General features: G+C 40.2%; 1 protein-coding gene across 7 annotated transcripts in view; it reads left to right on the top strand.

Moving 5' to 3' along the window:
- slmapa (sarcolemma associated protein a) overlaps window positions 1-23,424 on the top strand; it is a 189,457-nt gene that overhangs the window by 86,658 nt on the left and 79,375 nt on the right. For all 7 annotated transcript variants that reach the window (XM_061940986.2, XM_061940978.2, XM_061940963.2 and 4 more), the window contains exon 4: window positions 19,868-19,904. In XM_061940986.2, coding sequence (XP_061796970.2) covers window positions 19,868-19,904 — 37 coding nt within the window. The remainder of the gene's footprint in view (window positions 1-19,867; window positions 19,905-23,424) is intronic.

Genomic DNA, 23,424 nt, shown 5'->3' with positions numbered 1-23,424 from the left:
GCTTATAGGTGTGTCTAGTGGGACAGGCGAAAGTTAAGTCGAAGAAAATGCAGTTTATAAATTATTTAATGTTTTTCTGCGGCCCGGTAGCAAATGCATCACGGGCCGGTACCGGTCCCCGGACCGATGGTTGGGGACCACTGCTTTACAGTAGTGATAAGAAGGAAATGTCGTTGCATTAGCTCGTTGTAGTGCAGGATAAAAGAGCAATAATGTGCAGATACAAATAAGTAGATTACTGTACATATATTGCCCTTTTTCATATGCATCAAAATGCAGTCCTTTTAAAAGTTATTTCATGTTTCTCTGCGGCCCGGTAGCAAATTCCTCACGGACCTGTTCCGGTCCCCGGACTGGTGGTTGGGTACCACTGGTCTACATAACATGTAATTAGGGCTGGGCGATATGATATATTTTTAGGCCATGTCACGATACACCATATATATGTGGATATTTTGCCTTAGCCTTGAATGAACACTTGATGCATATAATCACAGCAGTATGATGATTCTATGTGTCTACATTAAAACATTCTTCTTCATACTGCATTAATATATGCTACTTTTAAACTTTCATGCAGAGAGGGAAATCACAACTAAAAGTGTATTTATTAAAGAGTTATTAAGCAGTGGCACAAACATTCATGTCATTTCCAAAACAGAAAGTGCAAGATTGTCAGAGACATTTTAAAACAAGCTATGAGTGCACTTTTGTGCATGATGTCACTAAGATGACATATCAAAACAACACTAAATTAAAGTGCACTTTTTGTACAGAACGCCACTACAAAAGTTAAAAACAAATAAAGTGCACTTTTGTGCATGATGTCACACAAGATATTTCAGTAAGTGTCAAATAAAAATGAGCTGCATAATAGGAAATCAAATAGTGTATGTCCTTCACTATGCGGACGTTATCTCCTTCTGTTGTTCACTATTTTCTTCATACGGTGTTGATCTGGAAATGGTTGCTTGGGCATTTTGTGGGTGTGGCGCCGAACGGAGATGTTGACATGCGGAGTTTCAAGCACTCTTCATTCTCTCGCGGGTGACTTTTCAAATGATGCTACAAATTAGCGGTAATGCTACTTTTTGTAGCAACGCTTTTGCCGCATACTTGACATATTACAGTTGTCTGTTCAACATCTTCCCGCTTGAAGCCAAACCACCGCCAGACGATGGACCCCCTGCTGTTTTTCTTGGGAATTAATTATTCTTCCTTCATTTGTGACCGGATTCGCACCTTCTTTCTCTCGTATTATTATTATGACGTTGCACGTGCGACAGTATGTGACGTATGTAAGAAGGTGCGCTTGTTTTACGTCTCTTTGAGAAGGAGAGACAAGAAAGAGTGAGAAGAGCCTGTAGTGTAATGCCCGCTGCTAAAAGCAACTGCGTGGGAACGTATACTCCAATATCACGATATAGTCATTTTCTAAATCGCACAGAGACAAACCCACGATATATCGAGTATATTCCATATATCGCCCAGCCCTACATGTAATGGTGGTTCTTTGGTCAAAATGTTGCATGGATGATGTTTTACAGATCATCTTCAAGCCGCTTTCTGACAGTCGCTTAAGGATGTGCCGTTTTGTGGGCGGTCTTATTTACGTGGTTCACCTTGGTCAGCGTCTTCTCCCCGTCATCTTTGTTGTAGCGGTGTAGAGTGCAAGGACGGGAGTGGAAGAAGTGTCAAAAGATGGAGCTAACTGTTTTAATGACATTCAGACTTTACTTCAATCAATAACGGAGCAGCATCTCCTCATCCGTGGCTCACTAGTGAAATGTGTCCCATGAAAACCCGTCCGACCGGAACTCTCTAATAACTAAAGTTGCTTGGGTGAATAATGTAAACTCACTACACCGGTATGTTTTAGCGCTTTCATGGCGAGTTTACTGACAGATATAAGTAAGAACTTTACACTACTTTATAATAGAAATGGCAACAGCGGAGGATGAATGTCCCATAACAAGACTCAAGGACTCACGCACATTTTCAGGACTTATGCAGATCCCAAATACAGATCAGCAGGTGCCAGAAGATAAGAAAAGTTGCTTTTGAATAATATTGCGAAACAAAACGCCAGATAGTGTCTTACCTTATACACACACACCATAATAATACTCGTATGTTGACCCACAGCAACTTAATAGCTTACCAAAGTCGGATTGAAACATTTTGATAGATTTTTGAGCGCCGTGTGTAATGTTCTAGATTTTCAGTGGAACATAAAACATGTTGGTGTTGTTTACTTGAGTCATATTGCAGTCTACACATATCTCTTGGAGTGCCATCTACTGGTCACACTTATCATTTCAACCGTGTTATCATCACAAAATAACACGGTTCAACGTCTTATTGACTGCCTGCACGACATCAAAGTCTGGCTTTCAGCTAACTTCCTGAGCCTAAATGAAGATAAAACAGAAGTTATGTTGTTTGGTCCAAGTCGCTCTCCCTCCCCCAACGTTGACCTCGGCACTCTGACCCCATATCTCAGCGACTGGGTCACAAACCTGGGGGTAAAGTTCGACTCAGATTTTAAATTTGAAAAACAAATCAGCAGCGTCGTTCAAAAAAGCTTTTATCAATTACGCCAAATAGCGAAAGTGAAACCGCTTCTATCAGGACATGATCTTGAGAAATTAATCCACGCCTTTATCTCGACTCGTCTTGACTACTGCAATGCCCTGTATGTAGGCATTAGCCAGGCCTCCCTCGCCCGCCTGCAGCTCGTGCAGAACTCTGCTGCTCGTCTGCTAACACAGACCCGCAGACGTGAGCACATCACCCCTATTTTAGCGTCCCTTCACTGGCTCCCTGTGCATTATCGAATCAATTTTAAACTCCTTTTATTTGTTTTTAAATGTCTAAACAACCTCGCGCCAACCTATCTCTCCGACCTCCTTCAGCCTTACTGCCCCACCCGATCCTTAAGATCAGCCGATCAGCTGCTGTTGACGGTCCCTGACACAAGGCTGAAGCTTAGAGGTGACAGAGCTTTCGCCGCTGCTGCTCCCAAGCTCCGGAACGACCTACCTCTGAGTATTAGACAAGCCTCCTCTCTTCCTGTTTTTAAATCTCTCTTAAAAACATACTTTTATTCCATGGCTTTTAACACTGAGTGATATCCATCCTGCAATGGCGCCCCATAATACACATGCTGTGAACCTGTTTTTATTTATTCTATTTTATTTATTTATTTTTTATCGTGTTTTGTTTGTGTTGTGTTGTGTTTGCTCGGTACTCGTATTATCTTTTTACCTGCCCATTGTACAGCACTTTGGCTACCCCTGTGGTAAATTTTAAATGTGCTTTATAAATAAAGTTGATTTGATTTGATCATTTCACCATGTACCAAATAGAATAGCTTCGAGGTCGGTAAGCACAACCAAAATGATTCCGTACATTAGGCGAACCGGGTTATAAGCCGCGCTGTCGAGTTTTGAGAAAATGAAATGATTTTAAGTTTGCCTTAAAGTCCAAAAAATATGGTACTTCCCACTAAAATACTTTCCCATGCGCTCTTGTGTTTGCCACCGCAGTGCCTCTTTCCCCCTCTTATCAGCGTGGTACCCTCCTGCAACACCTCTTGTGGTTGACAGTGGTGTGCTTGATTTTTTCACAGCTCCTCTCCCAGGTGGGTGGAGCTTTTGAGAACTGATTGAGTCTGCTTGAGCTCCACCCCCCCTCATGTGACACCTGACAAATGATATTGGTGCACCTGTGTGTCACGCAGCATTAGTTAGTGCAGAGGCAGCGACTATTTGTCACTAAGGTATTAGTTCAGCTGCTAGGAGAGTAACAGCGAAGGTGTGAAGAAAGACGCTTTGCTATGACGGGACCCACCTGTCAACAGAGAGCAGCCGGAAATCTGGGAAGAAAGTCAAGTGAGAATTTGAGCCGGGCAAGAAAGGGAACGATTGAACTTTGTTCTGTGTCAGCCCGTGTTTTGACAGCAGGAAAACACTTCAGGTAATATCTCTTCCATCCACGAGCTGAGGCGTTGCATCCAGACCCAATACATTGAGTAACTGACCGCTTGCAAAACAGATCTGATTATGGTTCTGGATTGTGTTCAGAAATTACAATTATTGTTTGAAATGTTAACTGTCAATGGACACGGAGAATGTCATTCCATGGAGCATATAAGTATGTTCTATCTCCAGAGGTGGGTAGTAACGCGCTACATTTACTCCGTTACATCTACTTGAGTAACTTTTGGGATAAATTGTACTTCTAAGAGTAGTTTTAATGCAACATACTTTTACTTTTACTTAAGTATATTTATAGAGAAGGAACGCTACTTTTACTCCGCTACTTTTCAGCTCGCTACTCGCTACTAATTTTTATCGATCTGTTAATGCACGCTTTGTTTGTTTTAGTCTGTCAGACAGACCTTCAAAGTGCCTGCCTTACTGGTGACGTTTCACTTCGTTCCACCAATCAGATGTAGTCACTGGTGACGTTGGACCAATCAAACAGAGCCAGGTGGTCTCATGACCTGACTTGAACAAGTGGAAAAACTTATTGGGGTGTTACCATTTAGTGGTCAATTGTACGGAATATGTACTGTACTGTGCAATCTACTAATAAAAGTTCCAATCAATCAATCAAAAGTGTGAAGGAAAAAAGATTCTTTTTTATTTCAACCGTACATCCCGTCAAAAGCCTAAAGACTGACTGCACAGTTCCTGTCTTCACAATAAAAGTGCCGCTCCATCGCGCCTGCGCTTTCAAAACAAGAGTCTCCGAAAGCCAGCGCAAACAAGCTAGCAAGCTAAGGAGTTTGACGCCAATATATTTCTTGTAAAGTGTATAAAAACGAATATGGAAGCTGTACAAATAAGATGCCAAAAACCCACCACTTTCATGTGGTATTAGACAGAAAGGAGGAACTTTTCTTCTCCTCCATTTGAAAACGTGGACGTTACCAGCACTACTGTCTGATTCCAATCAATGCAAGTCATCAGAATCAGGTAATACACCAACTTATATTCTAGTTTTCATGAAAGAAAGGAATCTATATGTTAAACATGCATGTATATTCATTAAAACATCTTTAACATGTAAACAAAAACAGCTAAATAAATACATATAAATTATATACTGTATATATCAATGTGTATATATATATATATATATATATATATATATATATATATATATATATATATATATATATATATATATATGTATGTGTGTGTGTGTGTGTGTGTGTGTTACTCATCAGTTACTCAGTACTTGAGTAGTTTTTTCACAACATACTTTTTACTTTTACTCAAGTAAATATTTGGGTGACTACTCCTTACTTTTACTTGAGTAATAAATCTCTAAAGTAACAGTACTCTTACTTGAGTACAATTTCTGGCTACTCTACCCACCTCTGTCTATCTCAAAGATGCCAATATATTTGATAAAAGTGAGTTTCTTCTGGTTATTTTCTTAATAATCTTGTATATATACTACAATATAAAATACCTACGTTTTTACTGACATCGCTTAGTTTCTAACTTACCCGTATTTTTCGGACTATAAGTCGCAGTTTTTTTCATAGTTTGGCCGGGGGTGCGACTTATACTCAGGAGCGACTTATGTGTGAAATTATTAACACATTAGCGTAAAATATCAAATAATATTATTTATCTCATTCTCGTAAGAGACTAGACCAGGGGTCGGCAACCCGCGGCTCTAGAGCCGCATGCGGCTCTTTAGCGCCGCCCTAGTGGCTCTCTGGAGCTTTTTAAAAAATGTATGAAAAATAGAAAAAGATGAGGGGAAAAAATATATTTTTTGATTTAATATGGTTTCTGTAGGAGGACAAACATGACACAAACCTCCCTAATTGTTATAAAGCACACTGTTTATATTAAACATGCTTCACTGTGGGGAGTGCTCAGAGAGTATGGGGTAACGGACTGTCTTATTGTGGCAGTTCGCTCCCTGTATGATCAGTGTCAGAGCTTGGTCCGCATTGCCGGCAGTAAGTCGGACACGTTTCCAGTGAGGGTTGGACTCCGCCAAGGCTGCCCTTTGTCACCGATTCTGTTCATAACCTTTATGGACAGAATTTCTAGGCGCAGTCAGGGCGTTGAGGGGATCTGGTTTGGTGGCTGCAGGATTAGGTCACTGCTATTTGCAGATGATGTGGTCCTGATGGCTTCCTCCGGCCAAGATCTTCAGCTCTCACTGGATCGGTTCGCAGCCGAGTGTGAAGCGACTGGGATGGTAATCAGCACCTCCAAGTCCGAGTCCATGGTTCTCTCCCGGAAAAGGGTGGAGTGCCATCTCCGGGTTGGGGAGGAGATCTTGCCCCAAGTGGAGGAGTTCAAGTACCTCGGAGTCTTGTTCACGAGTGGGGGAAGAGTGGATCGTGAGATCGACAGGCGGATCGGTGCGGCGTCTTCAGTAATGCGGACGCTGTATCGATCCGTTGTGGTGAAGAAGGAGCTGAGCCGGAAGGCAAAGCTCTCGATTTACCGGTCGATCTACGTTCCCATCCTCACCTATGGTCATGAGCTTTGGGTCATGACCGAAAGGACAGGATCACGGGTACAAGCGGCCGAAATGAGTTTCCTCCGCCGAGTGGCGGGGCTCTCCCTTAGAGATAGGGTGAGAAGCTCTGTCATTCGGGGGGAGCTCAAAGTAAAGCCGCTGCTCCTCCACATCGAGAGGAGCCAGATGAGGTGGTTCGGGCATCTGGTCAGGATGCCACCCGAACGCCTCCCTAGGAAGGTGTTTCGGGCACGTCCGACCGGTAGGAGGCCACGGGGAAGACCCAGGACACGCTGGGAAGACTATCTCTCCCGGCTGGCCTGGGAACGCCTCGGGATCCCCCGGGAGGAGCTGGACGAAGTGGCTGGGGAGAGGGAAGTCTGGGCTTCCCTGCTTAAACTGCTGCCCCCGCGACCCGACCTCGGGTAAGCGGAAGAAGATGGATGGATGGATGCTTCACTGATTCGAGTATTTGGCAAGCACCGTTTTGTCCTACTAATTTTGGCGGTCCTTGAACTCACCATAGTTTGTTTACATGTATAACTTTCTCCGACTTTCTAGGACGTGTTTTATGCCACTTCTTTTTCTGTCTCATTTTGTCCACCAAACTTTTAACGCTGTGCATGAAAGGTGAGTTTTGTTGATGTTATTGACTTGTGTGGAGTGCTAATCAGACATATTTGGTCACTGCATGACTGCAAGCTAATCGATGCTAACATGCTATTTAGGCTAGCCATATGTACATATTGCATCATTATGCCTCATTTGTAGCTATATTCGAGGTCATTTAGTTTCCTTAAAGTCCTCTTAATTCAATTTATATCTCATGACACACTGTCTCTATGTAATATGGCTTTTAATTTTTTGCGGCTCCAGACAAATTCGTTTTTGTATTTTTGGTACAATATGGCTCTTTCAACATTTTGGGTTGCCGACCCCTGGACTAGACGTATAAGATTTCATGGGATTTAGCGATTAGGAGTGACAGATTGTTTGGTAAACGTATAGCATGTTCTATATGTTATAGTTATTTGAATGACTCTTACCATAGTATGTTACGTTAACATACCAGTTGGTTATTTATGCCTCATATAACGTACACTTATTCAGCCTGTTGTTCACTATTCTTTATTTATTTTAAATTGCCTTTCAAATGTCTATTCTTGCTGTTGGCTTTTATCAAATACATTTCCCCAAAAAATGCGACTTTTTCCTTCTTTATTATGCATTTTCGGCCGGTGCGACTTATACTCCGGAGCGACTTATAAGGGGAGCAGTGAGCAGCAGCGGTGGCCGCGCCCGGGAATCATTTTTGGTGATTTAACCCCCAATTCCAACCCTTGATGCTGAGTGCCAAGCAGGGAGTTAATAGCTCCCATTTTTATAGTCTTTGGTATGACTCTGCCGGGGTTTGAACTCACAACCTACCCATCTCAGGGTGGACACTCTAACCACCAGGACACCGAGTAAATTGTGCATATGACAAATAAAGTAATGTATCTACACTATTTGATTGGTTTTATTTTGAATAATGATTGTTTTATTATACCGTATTTTTCTGAGTATGAGTCGCTCCGGAGTATAAGTCGCACCGGCCGAAAATGCATAATAAAGAAGGAAAAAAAACATATAAGTCGCACTGGAGTATAAATCGCATTTTTGGGGGAAATGCATTTGATGAAACCCAACAGCAAGAATAGACATTTGAAAGGCAATTTAAAATAAATAAAGAATAGTGAGCAACAGGCTGAATAAGTGTACGTTATATGAGGCATAAATAACCAACTGGTATGTTAACGTAACATATTATGGTAAGAGTCATTCAAATAACTATAACATATAAAACATGGGCAGCACGGTGACACAGGGGTTAGTGCGTCTGCCTCACACTACAAAGGTCCTGACTAGTCTTGGGTTCAATCCCGGGCTCGGGATCTTTCTGTGTGGAGTTTGCATGTTTTCCCCGTGTCTGCGTGGGTTCCCTCCGGGTAATCCGGCTTCCTCCCACCTTTAAAGACATGCACCTGGGGATAGGTTGATTGGCAACACTAAATTGGTAGTTTCAATTAAAATATATTGGGAAGAATGTTTGTATCATAATGCAAAGTAAATACAGTAAAAACTTTTTTATTTTGCATATATATAATTGTAATAACACAAGGGTTGTTATTAGGGGTGTAATGATCTGTTTAAACCAGGGGTGTCCACACTCTTTCAGCAGTCCAAGTCGAGGTGATCTACCCCATCTTCATATATATTATTATATTATATTATTATATTATTATTATATTATTTCCATCCATCCATCCATTTTCTACTGCTTGTCCCATTTGGGGTCACGGGGGTGCTGGAGCCTGTATATGTATGTGAATATATATATATATTTGTATGTATGTATGTGTATGTATATATATATATATATATATATATATATATATATATATATATATATATATATATATGTGTATATATGTATATATATGTATGTATGTGTATATACAGTATATATATATATATATATATACAGTCGCAATCAAAAGTTTACATACACTTGTAAAGAACATAATGTCATGGCTGTCTTGAGTTTCCAATAATTTCTACAACTCTTATTTTTTAGTGATAGAGTGATTGGAGCACATACTTGTTGGTCACAAAAAACCTTCATGAAGTTTGCTTCTTTTATGAATTTATTATGGGTCTACTGAAAATGTGAGCAAATGTGCTGGGTCAAAAGTATACATACAGCAATGTTAATATTTGCTTACATGTCCCTTGGCAAGTTTACCTGCAATAAGGTGCTTTTGGTAGCCATCCACAAGCTTCTGCTTGAATTTTTGACCACTCCTCTTGAATTATGTACATACTTGCCAACCCTCCCGAATTTTCCGGGAGACTCCCGAAATTCAGCGCCTTTCCCGAAAACCTCCCGGGACAAATATTCTCCCGAAAATCTCCCGACTTTCAGCCGGAGCTGGAGGGGGCGTGGCCTCCAGCTCCATGCGGACCTGAGTGAGGACAGCCTTTTTTCACGACGGGAGGACAGGGTGACAAGAACTAAATCATCCAGACTAGAGATAAATTGTATTATTACGTTTATCTTACCTAAAAATAAATATATCTATTAATTTAAAAAAACCAAAAAAAACATAAATATATTTTTGCTGTATTTTGCTAAAAACATCAAAATTAATTGTATTTTTATTTGTATTTTTTCTGACTCCTCATTACATCCAGCCATAGAATTATACATTAAAATAAACATATTTGAAATAATTAATTTTAAATGATCATAATAATTCATTTAAAATGACCATATTTAATTATTAAAATAATTGCTTGTTTATCAACAACTTTAGCATTTTATTCATTACATTTTGAAGCTCTCAGAAGTCAAGTTATGTTAAATTCCTTATGATTTATTTATGCAAGTTTGAAGTATCAATTATCTAAACACAGTTTTGTTTGCATATTTTCAGGATGTAGAATCGTGAATTCTAGCTGTCAATATACTCCTCCCCTCTTAACCACGCCCCGACCCCAACCACGCCCCGCCCCACCCCCGACCCCCCACCCCACCTCCCGAAATCGGAGGTCTCAAGGTTGGCAAGTATGATTATGTATGAGTGAATTTTGGAAACAAACAAGCAAGTCAACCACTATTGAAGGCCTACTGAAACCCACTACTACCGACCACGCAGTCTAATAGTTTATATCAAATCAAATCAAATCAACTTTATTTATAAAGCACATTTAAAATTTACCACAGGGGTAGCCAAAGTGCTGTACAATGAGCAGGTTAAAAGATAAAACGAGTACCGAGCAAACACAACACAACACAAACAGAACATGATAAAAAATAAATAATTAAAATAGAATTAATAAAAACATAAAAACATAAAAACAGGATCACAGCAGGTGTATTATGGGGCGCCATTGCAGGATGGATATCACTCAGTGTTAAAAGCCATGGAATAAAAGTATGTTTTTAAGAGAGATTTAAAAACAGGAAGAGAGGAGGCTTGTCTAACACTCAGGGGTAGGTCGTTCCAGAGCTTGGGAGCAGCAACGGCGAAAGCTCTGTCACCTCTAAGCTTCAGCCTTGTGTCAGGGACCGTCAACAGCAGCTGATCGGCTGATCTTAAGGATCGGGTGGGGCAGTAAGGCTGAAGGAGGTCGGAGAGATAGGTTGGCGCGAGGTTGTTTAGACATTTAAAAACAAATAAAAGGAGTTTAAAATGTATTCGGTAACGCACAGGGAGCCAGTGAAGGGACGCTAAAATAGGGGTGATGTGCTCACGTCTGCGGGTCTGTGTTAGCAGACGAGCAGCAGAGTTCTGCACGAGCTGCAGGCGGGCGAGGGAGGCCTGGCTAATGCCAACATACAGGGCATTACAGTAATCAAGACGAGTCGAGATAAAAGCGTGGATTAATTTCTCAAGATCATGTCTTGATAAAAGCGGTTTCACTTTCGCTATTTGGCGTAATTGATAAAAGCTTTTTTGAACGACGCTGCTGATTTGTTTTTCGAATTTAAAATCTGAGTCAAACTTTACCCCCAGGTTTGTGACAGAGTCGCTGAGATACGGGGTCAGAGTGCCGAGGTCAACGTTGGGGGAGGGAGAGCGACTTGGACCGAACAACATAACTTCTGTTTTGTCTTCATTTAGGCTCAGGAAGTTAGCTGAAAGCCAGACTTTGATGTCGTGCAGGCAGTCAATAAGACTTTGAACCGTGTTATTTTGTGCCATGGGAAAATAAATCTGGCAATCATCGGCATAAAAATGAAATGCAATACTGTACTTCCTAAAAATAGAACCAAGGGGGAGAAGGTAAAGCGCAAATAAAATTGGGGCAAGGATTGAACCCTGGGGGACCCCATGTGGTAAAGGAGCTGTGGACGACATAAAACTGTCTACTTTTACACAAAAACTCCTGTCGGTTAGGTACGACCGGAACCAGTTGAGGGCGGCGCCCTTAATGCCCACACAGTTCTCAAGACGAGTGATTAAGGTGGCGTGGTCGACGGTGTCGAACGCAGCAGACAGATCTAAAAGCACCAGGACAACATATTTACCAGAATCAGTGGACAGGAGGATATCGTTAAAAACTTTTAGAAGCGCTGACTCTGTGCTGTGGAGGGCTTTAAAACCGGACTGGAACAGCTCAGTGATACCATTATCCTCTAAGAAGGGCAGCAACTGACTGTAGACAACCTTCTCTAATATTTTGGAAATGTATGGAAGATTAGAGATAGGTCTGAAGTTAGAGAGGAGAGAGGGGTCGAGGCTGGGTTTTTTAAGTAGAGGTCGTACCACTGCATGTTTAAACTCTACTGGAACTATTCCAGAAGAGAGGCTACTATTGATAATGTTAAGGACACTTGATCCAATAGTAGCAAGTACCTCCTTAAACAGGCGAGGTGGGAGGGCATCTGCAGGAGAACCAGAGGGCTTCATATGACTAACTGTGTCACTTAAAAAAGAAAAGGACACCGGCTCAAACTGATGGAAAACAGAAGAGAAATGCAGGGGAACAGAAGGGTCATATGAAGGCTGAGATAGACTGGCTCTAGTTGACACAATTTTGTCAGTGAAAAAATGGAGACAATTTTCACAGAATTCAAAAGAAGCATCAAAACCAGCAGATTTGGGAGCATCAATGACAGTGTTAATAGTTTTAAACAGAACTATATATCAATGATGAAATCTTAACATTGCAACACATGCCAATACGGCCGGGTTAGCTTACTAAAGTGCCATTTTTAATTTTGCGCGAAATATCCTGCTGAAAACGTCTCGGTATGATGACGTCGGCGCGTGACGTCTTGGATTGTAGAGGACATTTTGGGACAGCATGGTGGCCAGTTATTAAGTCGTCTGTTTTCATCGCAAAATTCCACAGTATTCTGGACATCTGTGTTGGTGAATCTTTTGCAATTTGTTCAATGAACAATGGAGACAGCAAAGAAGAAAGCTGTAGGTGGGAAGCGGTGTATTGCGGGCGGCTGCAGCAACACAAACACGGCCGGTGTTTCATTGTGTACATTCCCGAAAGATGACAGTCAATCTTTACCATTGGCCTGTGGAGAACTGGGACAACAGAGACTCTTACCAGGAGGACTTTGAGTTGGATACGCAGACACGGTACCGTGAGTACGCATGCAGCTGCGGCTTCCAAATATTTGATTGCTTGCCCGTACGTGCGTGCCGCTATGTGCATGTCACGTACGTGACTTTGGGGAAATATATGTGCTGTATGAACTTTGGGGAGGTGAACGGTACTTTGGGCTGTGGGATTGAGTGTGTTGTGCAGGTGTTTGAGTTGTATTGGCGGGTTATATGGACGGGAGGGGGGAGGTGTTTGTTATGCGGGATTAATTTGTGGCATATTAAATATAAGCCTGGTTGTGTTGTGGCTAATAGAGGATATATATGTCTTGTGTTTATTTACTGTTTTAGTCATTCCCAGCTGAATATCAGGTCCCACCCGCCTCTCACAGCATCTTCCCTATCTGAATCGCTCCCACTGCCCTCTAGTCCTTCACTCTCACTTTCCTCATCCACAAATCTTTCATCCTCGCTCAAATTAATGGGGAAATCGTCGCTTTCTCGGTCCGAATCGCTCTCGCTGCTGGTGGCCCCGATTGTAAACAATGTGCGGATGTGAGGAGCTCCACAACCTGTGACGTCACGCTACTCGTCTGCTACTTCCGGTACAGGCAAGGCTTTTTTATCAGCGACCAAAAGTTGCGAACTTTATCGTCGATGTTCTCTACTAAATCCTTTCAGCAAAAATATGGCAATATCGCAAAATGATCAAGTATGACACATAGAATGCCCCTGCTATCCCTGTTTAAATAAGAAAATCGCATTTCAGTAGGCCTTTAATGTCCAATGCCTTCACATCTTATTTGAATGAACACTTCCTTTTATTGTCATTCAAATTTGAACTTTACAGTACAGATAAGAATGAAATGTTGTTGCATTAGCTCATGGTAGTGCAGGATAAAAGAGCAATGAGGTGCAGATATAAATAAATAGATTACTGTACAGATAACTATATTGCACTTTTGCATATGCATCCACATTTATGGATGTATTTCATATTGTCTTGTTTTGGGGGGGAGGAATTGAGGGGATTATTTTGATGCGTTCAAGAGTCTTATGGCCTGAGGGAAGAAGCTGTTACAGAACCTGGAGGTTCTGCTACGGAGGCTGCGGAACCTCTTTCTAGAGTCCAGCAGTGAAAACAGTCCTTGGTGGGGGTGGAAGGAGTCTCTGCAGATTTTCTGAGCCCTGGTCAGGCAGCGGCTTCTTGCGATCTCCTGGATAGGAGGAAGAGGAGTCCTGATGATCTTTTCCGCCGTCTGAGGCACTGCAGGCTCCAGTCCAGACAGAGATGCAGTTGAGCACTTGAGGTTGAATGAACAAGAGGAAACACTTTCTGCTCACATTTTCAGCGTTGAAGCAATCTTCAATACAACTACAGTAATCAACATTTTAAGAGTAGATTTACCTGCTAAATAAAGTTCCCCGATCCGGTCATACAGTATGTAAAGTTGCCCCCTCATCCCTGTTGCTGGTGTTGACCCCTCACTTCCTAATTTTCAAAGCCTCCTTCACCCATCCCTTCTATTTATTTATTTTTCTCGTCAATTGACTTCTCCTCGGCTGTTGTCGTCGTGTCACACTTCATGTTGTTGTGTCTTGCTCCGCTGTCACTGCCGTTGTGTCTGCCGCGTCCTTTCTGGCTTAAAGTTGTGTTGCGGCTTTATATTCTTGTGTTTTGTCGTTTGTATTTGTTGTGGCTTTTGCAATCGGGCTGTAGCTGAAAGTTATTGTGTTGTAATTTATGGTGCTGTCCTGTGGCGTTTGTTGTGACCTTTCTTAATCATTGTAGCTATCCGCCATTTAATAATAGAGATGTCCCGATCCGATATTTGGATCGGATCGGCCGCCGATATTTGCAAAAAAATGCGTATCGGCAAGGCATGGGAAAATGCCGATCCAGATCCAGTTAAAAAAAAAAACTCCGCTCCGTGTTTTCCAACGCACCTATTTAAATAGTACATTCCACTTTTCTGCTGCTCCCTAATTTCCGTTCCACATTTTCCAGCACACCTTCAACACATCCACAGGTCTGTGGATTCTCACGCAGTTGCTTTTAGCTGCTGGCATTACACGACAGGCTCTTCTCACTCTTTCCTGTGTCTCCCTCTCACAGACAGCAAGCGCACCTTCTTACACACGTCACATACTGTCACGTCATACGTCACATACGTATACGTCCTCCCCGAGCAGAGAGGTAGCAGCATGGCTAACGTTAGCTGTGTTATGTGTGACCAACATTCTCTCTCAGGTGCGCGCTTGTGCAATTGCGCACTGTTTAAGCGTCCTCTGCGCATAGCAATTATATGCCACGCACAAAATCAAATAAAAAAATAAGCGCATAACAATTTTCGACACACGGGCACGACAGAGAAAACCGTTTTCGTCATCATTGTTCAAATATTATAACGTCTGTCGAGACGCTTATCTCCATTCGGTGCCACACGTCCACACCATCAAAATGCCGAGGCAAAAATTTCCACATCAACACCGTATGAAAAAATTAGTGATTTTTTTAGTTGTGATTTCCTTCTCTGCATGAAAGTTTAAAAGTAGCATATATTAATGCAGTATGAAGAAGAATGTTTTAATGTAGACATGCAAGCCTTGAAAGAAAATGTTGAAAATCAAGACTACATTTCCTGCAAATGGGTGCATTTCTACCCTATATTTTAACTTTAGATTTATTCTCATATCAAACTCTTTTGGCTGTCTTTTTGACACTTACATCAGGCGCCCCCCTCCACACCCTGGATTATAAATAATGTAAATAATTCAATGTGATTATCTTGTGTGATGACTGTATTATGATGATAGTATGTATCTGATAGTATATATCTGTATCATGAATCGGACCCCGACTTAAACAAGTTGAAAAACTTATTGGGGTGTTACCATTTAGTGGTCAATTGTACGGAATATGTACTTCACTGTGCAACCTACTAATAAAAGTCTCAATCAATCAATCAAAACACATAGAATCATCATCCTGCTGTGATTATACGCATCAAGTGTTCATTCAAGGCTAAGGCAAAATATCGAGATATATATCGTGTATTCGCAATATGGCCTTAAAATATCGCAATATTAAAAAAAGGCCATATCGCCCAGCCCTAGTTTCAATGATGCCATTTCTGTTTGTCATGTATAATTTTGTCTATTTTGTGTTTATCCTTGAATAAACAGGTCAGTTTCTTGTTACCAACCATTGTGTATTATTCAAACTCCCCTAATTCAGCTGGCTAGTTGTTATCAAGAGTACTAAAACCCTTTTCAACATGATTCTGACAACTAAGTAGGCTAAATAACTTTAAACTTTAATACATGCTCGGATAGGCCATTATCGGTCAGTATCGGTACCGGTCAGTATCGGTATCGGATCGGAAGTGCAAAAACAATATCGGTATCGGATCGGAAGTGCAAAAACCTGGATCGGGACATCCCTATTTAATAATAATAATAATAATCCAGTGTTTTAATTTTTCTAGTATCTATAAACTCGATTGATTCCCTTTTAAAACAATCTTAGATTGATACCTTTTTTTCCAGAAGGCAAACTTGCCGAGCACATATAAATAAATATATCAAAATATCGATGAATCGTTACTCCCCTAGTTGTTAGATTTGCCGCGAGTGGTTTGTTTGATTTTCTCATAGTTCTGCTGTCTCCTGTTACACATTAACACATTCACCTTTGTCCTAAAACTCTGCTTTGTCTTTACCTTCACCCACTTTTGGTGCCTGTCTCCACCACACTGCAGCAAGACACTAACGTTGTAATCGCACATGATTGAATTTTTTTTTTAAACATTTGTTTACTGGATTTTTACAGACATACAATTGACAGAAGTAAACATAAATACAGCAAATGCTGTTCCCGCAACTAGTAAAATAAATAAATACATACAATATATGTACAGTAAAGGCCAAAAGTTTGGACACACCTTCTCATTCAATCCGTTTTCTTTATTTTCACGACTATTTACATTGTAGATTGTCACATCAAAACTATGAATGAACATGTGGAGTTATGTACTTAACAAATAAAGGTGAAATAACTGAAAACATGTTTTATATTCTAGTTTCTTCAAAATAGCCACACTGCTCTGATTATTGCTTTGCACACTCTTGATGAGATAACTCCTTCAAGACTGTTGGAAAACCATTTCAGGTGGGTGTGGAAGGAGTCTCTGCAGATTTTCTGAACCCTGGTCAGGCAGCGGCTTCTTGCGATCTCCTGGATACCTCTTGAAGTTCATGCACTGCAAAAAGTCAGTGTTCAAAAACAAGAAAAAAAATACAAAAATGAGGGGTATTTTATTTGAACTAAGCAAAATGATCTGCCAATAGAACAAGAAAATTTGGCTTGTCAAGACTTTCCAAAACAAGTAAAATTAGCTAACCTCAATGAACCGAAAATACCTTAAAATAAGTATATTCCCACTAATGACAACTGTACTATTATATGAGTGCATATTTTCTATTGTTTCATTGAAAATAAAACAGCAAAGTCCATTTGGCTGTCATCTGTTTTAATATGAGACACAATTGTGTCAGTCATGATTTTTTTTTTCATGCTTGAAATAAGAAATTATTACTTTAAAAAGTAGTTTTATACTTATGAGTGTTGATGACACAGCTTTGCAACACTTGATATTCTAGTTTCAAGCATGTTTTACTCAATATAGGTCATCAAATCTCAGCAACAAGCTGTAATATCTTACTGAGATCATTTCAAATCAAATCAACTTTATTTATAAAGCACATTTAAAATTTACCACAGGGGTAGCCAAAGTGCTGTACACTGGGCAGGTTAAAAGGTAATACGAGTACCGAGCAAACACAACACAACACAAACCGAACACGATAAAAAAATAAATAAATAAAATTGAATAAATAAAAACATAAAAACAGGTTCACAGCAGGTGTATTATGGGGCGCCATTGCAGGATGGATATCACTCAGTGTTAAAAGCCATGGAATAAAAGTATGTTTTTAAGAGAGATTTAAAAACAGGAAGAGAGGAGGCTTGTCTAATACTCAGAGGTAGGTCGTTCCAGAGCTTGGGAGCAGCAACGGCGAAAGCTCTGTCACCTCTAAGCTTCAGCCTTGTGTCAGGGACCGTCAACAGCAGCTGATCGGCTGATCTTAAGGATCGGGTGGGGCATTTAGGACCAAAACACTTAAAACAAGTAAAACACTAGCATAAAATCTGTTTAGTGAGAAGAATTATCTTATCAGACAGAAAATAAGCAAATGTCACCCTTATTTGAGCTATTTCATCTTACTTAGATTTCAGTTTTTGCAGTGCAGCAGCTGATAAAGTAGTTCTCGCTATTATTGGATATTAATTCAAACCATAACCAGGCATGCATCAATATAGCTCTTGTCTCAAAGTAGGTGTACTGCCACCACCTGTCACATCACGCCGTGACTTATCTTGACTTTTGCGGTGTTTTCCTGTGTGTAGTGTTTTACTTCTTGTTTCGCGCTCCTATTTTGGTGGCTTTTCCTGTTTTGTTGGTATTTTCCTGTAGCGGTTTCATGTCAATCAAGGCTATTTAATAGGGCTGCGAATCTTTGGGTGTCCCACGATTCGATTCAATATCGATTCTTGGGGTCACGATTCGATTTTAAATCGATTTTTTTCGATACAACGCGATTCTCGATTCTAAAACGATTTTTTTCCCCGATTCAACATGATTGTCTATTCATTCAATACATAGGATTTCAGCAGGATCTACCCCCAGTCTGCTGACATGCAAGCAGAGTAAAAAGCTTTTATAATTGTAAAGGACAATGTTTTATCAACTGCTTGCAATACTGTACATTTGTTTTAACTATTAAATGAACCAAAAATATGACTTATTTTATCTTTGTGAAAATATTGGACACAGTGTGTTGTCAAGCTTATGAGATGCGATGCAAGTGTAAGCCACTGTGACACTATTGTTCTTTTTTATTTTTTTATAAATGTCTAATGATAATGTCAATGAGGGATTTTTAATCACTGCTATGTTGAAATTGTAACTAATATTGATACTGTTGTTGATAATATTCATTTTTGTTTCGCTACTTTTGGTTTGTTCTGTGTGGTGTTTGTGTCTCCTCTCAATTGCTCTGTTTATTGCAGTTCTGAGTGTTGCTGGGTCGGGTTTGGTTTTGGAATTGGATTGCATTGTTATGGTATTGATGTGTATTGTTTTGTTGGATTGATTAATTCAAAAAAAATAAAAATTTGATTTTTGTAAAATGAGAATCGATACTGAATCGTACAACGTGAGAATCGCGATTTGAATTCGAATCAATTTTTTTCCCCACACCCCTACTATTTAAGTTGTGCGGATGATATCCTTCTGTGTGAGGACATTGTTGATTGTCATGTCACGTTCGGATGTACTTTGTGGACGCCGTCTTTGCTCCACACCGTGTAAGTCTTTGCTGTCGTCCAGCATTCTGTTATTCTTTACTTTGCAGCCAGTTCAGTTTCGTTTTGCATAGCCTTCACTAAGCTTCAGTGCCTTTTCGTACAACGTGAGAATCGCGATTTGAATTCGAATCAATTTTTTTCCCCACACCCCTACTATTTAAGTTGTGTGGATGATATCCTTCTGTGTGAGGACATTGTTGATTGTCATGTCATGTTCGGATGTACTTTGTGGACGCCGTCTTTGCTCCACACTGTGTAAGTCTTTGCTGTCGTCCAGCATTCTGTTATTCTTTACTTTGCAGCCAGTTCAGTTTCGTTTTGCGTAGCCTTCTCTAAGCTTCAGTGCCTTTTCTTCGGAGCACTCACATTTTGTTTATTTTTGATTTAACCATTAGATACCTTTTTTACCTGCACGCTGCCTCCCGCTGTCGTCTGCATGTTGCGATCACGGCAAACCATCGTCGTCTCACACGGCGTGTTCCCGACATCTACAAAGCAATTAGCTACTTGCTGCCACCTACTGATATGGAAGAGTATTACACGGTTACTCTGCCGAGCTCTAGACAGCACATTATTTGCGGATTATAATTTTAGGTGAAAATGACATAATCTCCCTCGGCACACCGAACTGTATCTCACGGCAGAGTGTGCCGCAGCACAGTGGTTGAAAAGCACTGGTCTCGGCAGACTCCACACACATGAATACTTTAGAGCTGGTCTGCAGAGAAGGCGTATGGATATGCGAGCACACAAAAACATTGAAATTGTCATTTTCTTTGAGTCTTTCCTCCGTTCTGTTTTCTCGGTGACCAAGTTTGCTCCTTTCTTGCAGTGTCATCCAGGCGCCGCTGCCGCTGCCTGTAGACAAGGTAAGGACAGAATGTGCCTGATGTGATGATGCGTTCTCCCTCCGTCTGTGTTCCACGGACCGGAGTAGTCAGCTGACCAGAGGAATGTGTGGTTTGCCACATAACGTCTCTCAGATGAAAACACTTGCTGAAACGATAGCTCTTCTCCCTTTTTCCTGTCTTGGGTCTGAGGGCCATGACCTCGCCATGCTGAGGAAAGCCAGCCTTTATAGCAACATTCCTAACAAGATGTCCTCTTTATGTTTACTGGATTAAGTGAGAGTGTGAAAACGTCCTTCTTCGTCCTCTTAGGCTGTAAACGTTGGCACTTAGAGTTTTTGTCCGCAAGAAGAGCGATAAAGCTTGGGTGTTCTGTTCTGTGTCTCTAACAGTCAGAACAACAGCGCCTCAGTGTAACCTGTCAAAGGAATGTGCGTGTGCGTGTGTGTGTGTGTGTGTATGTGACTACATTTTGAGCCACTTCTCTAACATAATTAAGTGTCGTTAGGTCCCACGCTCCCTCAGCTCTCAATTGAGTTACACACACACTGGCTTTTTCTGTTAATTAAAGTTGAAAATGTAGAGTCGGGTTTTAAATGAAGGCCTCTTTTGTGGTATTGACGTTCCGTTACATTTCTTTTAATATTTAATCTGGTGTTGCAAATGCATGGAGGTTAATTTGTGTCTTTGTTGCAAAAACTCTTTTTGAAGGCTGACTTTATGCTAACTGATTTTTTTGCGTTTAAACATTTTCAACTGAATTGTTCAAATTATGCTGACGAACTCATTAAATCAAATTTTGTGAACAAAATTTCTGTGTTTAAAGATTCAGTTTTAAAATTTGGTGTATAAAAAAAGTTTCAGTGTATAAAAAAAAATGAATAGCATAAAATTCAGTGCATAAATATTGGTTGGTTAGTATGTCTCCCAGCTGGCCTGGGAACACCCCGTGATCCCCCTGGAGGGGCTGGACGAAGTGGCTGGGGAGAGGATGCCCCCTTAATCCGACCTCAAATAAGCAGAAGAAGATAGATGAAATATTAGTAGCTATTTTTTTTTTAAAACAACCAATATTTTTTCTGCACAGAATTTTTTTACACTGATTTTTAAAACAGTTTTTTAATGATTTTTTAAACACAAATTTTGCGTACAATTTTTTAATTCACTAACATTGTCAGCTTAATTTAATTAAAATAAAAAATCCATTCACAAAATTTGAACTTTAATTTAAGCTGCAAGCAGCGTTGATTTGATTTGATTTTTATTAAGGATCCCCATTAGCTGGTTGCCACGACAACCCACTAGTCTTCCTGGGGTCCACAAACTCAATACAATTACAAGTAAAAGCATATAATTATATCTACACAATACAGAGACAAATAAAAGCATCAGGGCCCTTGCACCACCATGGAACTCGGGTTTTGCGTGAGCCGGCGGACAACAAGCATGACAGTCAAGTCCTTCCCAATGCCCCGACCCACCATTGGGGAAAAAAATAGAATAGAATGGAATATATTGTCATTTTATTTGCATATAACGAGATTAAGGACTCCAATTTAAGCTGCGGTAGTGGAAACAAATATGGAATAAAAATAAATCACACAAGTTCAAGAAGATTGTTGCATGTCGAAAGAAGTTACGACAGTTATAATGTTCTAACAAAATGAAGCTATGTTGGTGTCGATATCGACTAGTCATGATCAGACCCCAACAATATCAGTTTGGAAGGAAATCTTATCATCAAAAGTGAAGTAATGACAGTTTGATGGTTGATGGCAAGGGCCAGTTTGTGCCACCAGGCTCCGCCCACCACGAATGTGCACTAATATGCACTGACCCATCTTACACTTTGCGGTGTCACAATCATCATTTGTACCAATTCTGATCAGGATCTGAGTTTGTGGAGCCGAGTTATAAACGCTTAAAGTTTTGTGCCGAGCCATCGGATCACAGTTTGGCGCCATGCCACGCCCACATTCTAAGGCGATGGCAAAATCCCTTCGCAGTTTATCATAGCTTATCTGTCTAGTATGTTTCATTTTAAAGGCAACTCGTTTGGTCAAAGTCCCTAGAAGGAGCTCTTTGAAGTATGACCCCTGTTTTTGGCCTAAAAATGGCCGACGGAAACCAAGATGGCTGACTTCCTGTTGGTTTTCAAATATGGGTTCTTGAGACTTTTACATGCGTCCTGTCATTAAGGACGCCACTGGCGATTTTTGTGACGATACGTGAAACAGGAGCGAGGGGCCCAATTTTTTTAATTTTAAAGGAGGCCCTAGACCAGTGGTTCTTAACCTTGTTGGAGGTACCGAACCCCACCAGTTTCATATGCGGATTCACCCAACCCTCCTTTAGAGAAAAATACATTTAAAAAAAATTCAAATTCAAGACAAAGTTATATGTTTTTGGTAACACTTTAGTATGGGGAACATATTCTAAGTAACAAAGACTTCATTTAGAGTTTTTTGGACATTAGGGAAACATATTCTAAGTAACAAATACTTAATTTAGAGTTATTTGGACACTAGGGGAACATATTCTAAGTAATAAAGACTTAATTTAGAGTTATTTGGACACTAGGGGAACATATTCTAAGTAACAAATACTTAATTTAGAGTTATTTGGACACTAGGGGAACATATTTTAAATAATAAAGACTTCATTTAGAGTTTTTTGGACATTAGGGAAACATATTCTAAGTAACAAATACTTAATTTAGAGTTATTTGGACACTAGGGGAACATATTCTAAGTAATAAAGACTTAATTTAGAGTTATTTGGACACTAGGGGAACATATTCTAAGTAACAAATACTTAATTTAGAGTTATTTGGACACTAGGGGAACATATTCTAAGTAATAAAGACTTAATTTAGAGTTATTTGGACACTAGGGGAACATATTCTAAGTAACAAATACTTAATTTAGAGTTATTTGGACACTAGGGGAACATATTCCAAGTAATAAAGACTTAATTTAGAGTTATTTGGACACTAGGGGAACATATTCTAAGTAATAAAGACTTAATTTAGAGTTATTTGGACACTAGGGGAACATATTCTAAGTAATAAAGACTTAATTTAGAGTTATTTGGACACTAGGGGAACATATTCTAAGTAATAAAGACTTAATTTAGAGTTATTTGATTAGGGTTAGAGGGTTAGGGTTATAATAAGGCCATGCAGAATAAGGCATTAATAAGTACTTAATAATGACTAGTTAAGAGCCATTATGTTACTAATTTGCATTTTAATAAGCAACTAATTATTTGGACACTAAGGGAACATATTCTAAGTAATAAAGAATTAATTTAGAGTTATTTGGTTAGGGTTAGGGCCAAGGTTAGAGGGTGTTGCGTTTGGACCAGTTGTTCCTCCCAGGGAATTCAAGTTTCTGGTCGTCGCTCCCAAGCTCTTTACGACACTTAAAGCTGAGTAGAAGAACCACCAGAGACAGAATAGGTATTTTGTAATGTATTTGCAAAACTTTGTAAATATAATGAGACCAGTCCAGCATAGAACATTCAATCGCGCAGCTAAGAT

The sequence above is a fragment of the Nerophis lumbriciformis genome, linkage group LG03, assembly GCF_033978685.3.
Source record: "Nerophis lumbriciformis linkage group LG03, RoL_Nlum_v2.1, whole genome shotgun sequence".
NCBI lineage: Eukaryota > Metazoa > Chordata > Actinopteri > Syngnathiformes > Syngnathidae > Nerophis > Nerophis lumbriciformis.
The sequence above is the reverse complement of the archived record's forward strand: the minus strand, read 5'-3'. Positions and strand labels throughout refer to the sequence as shown.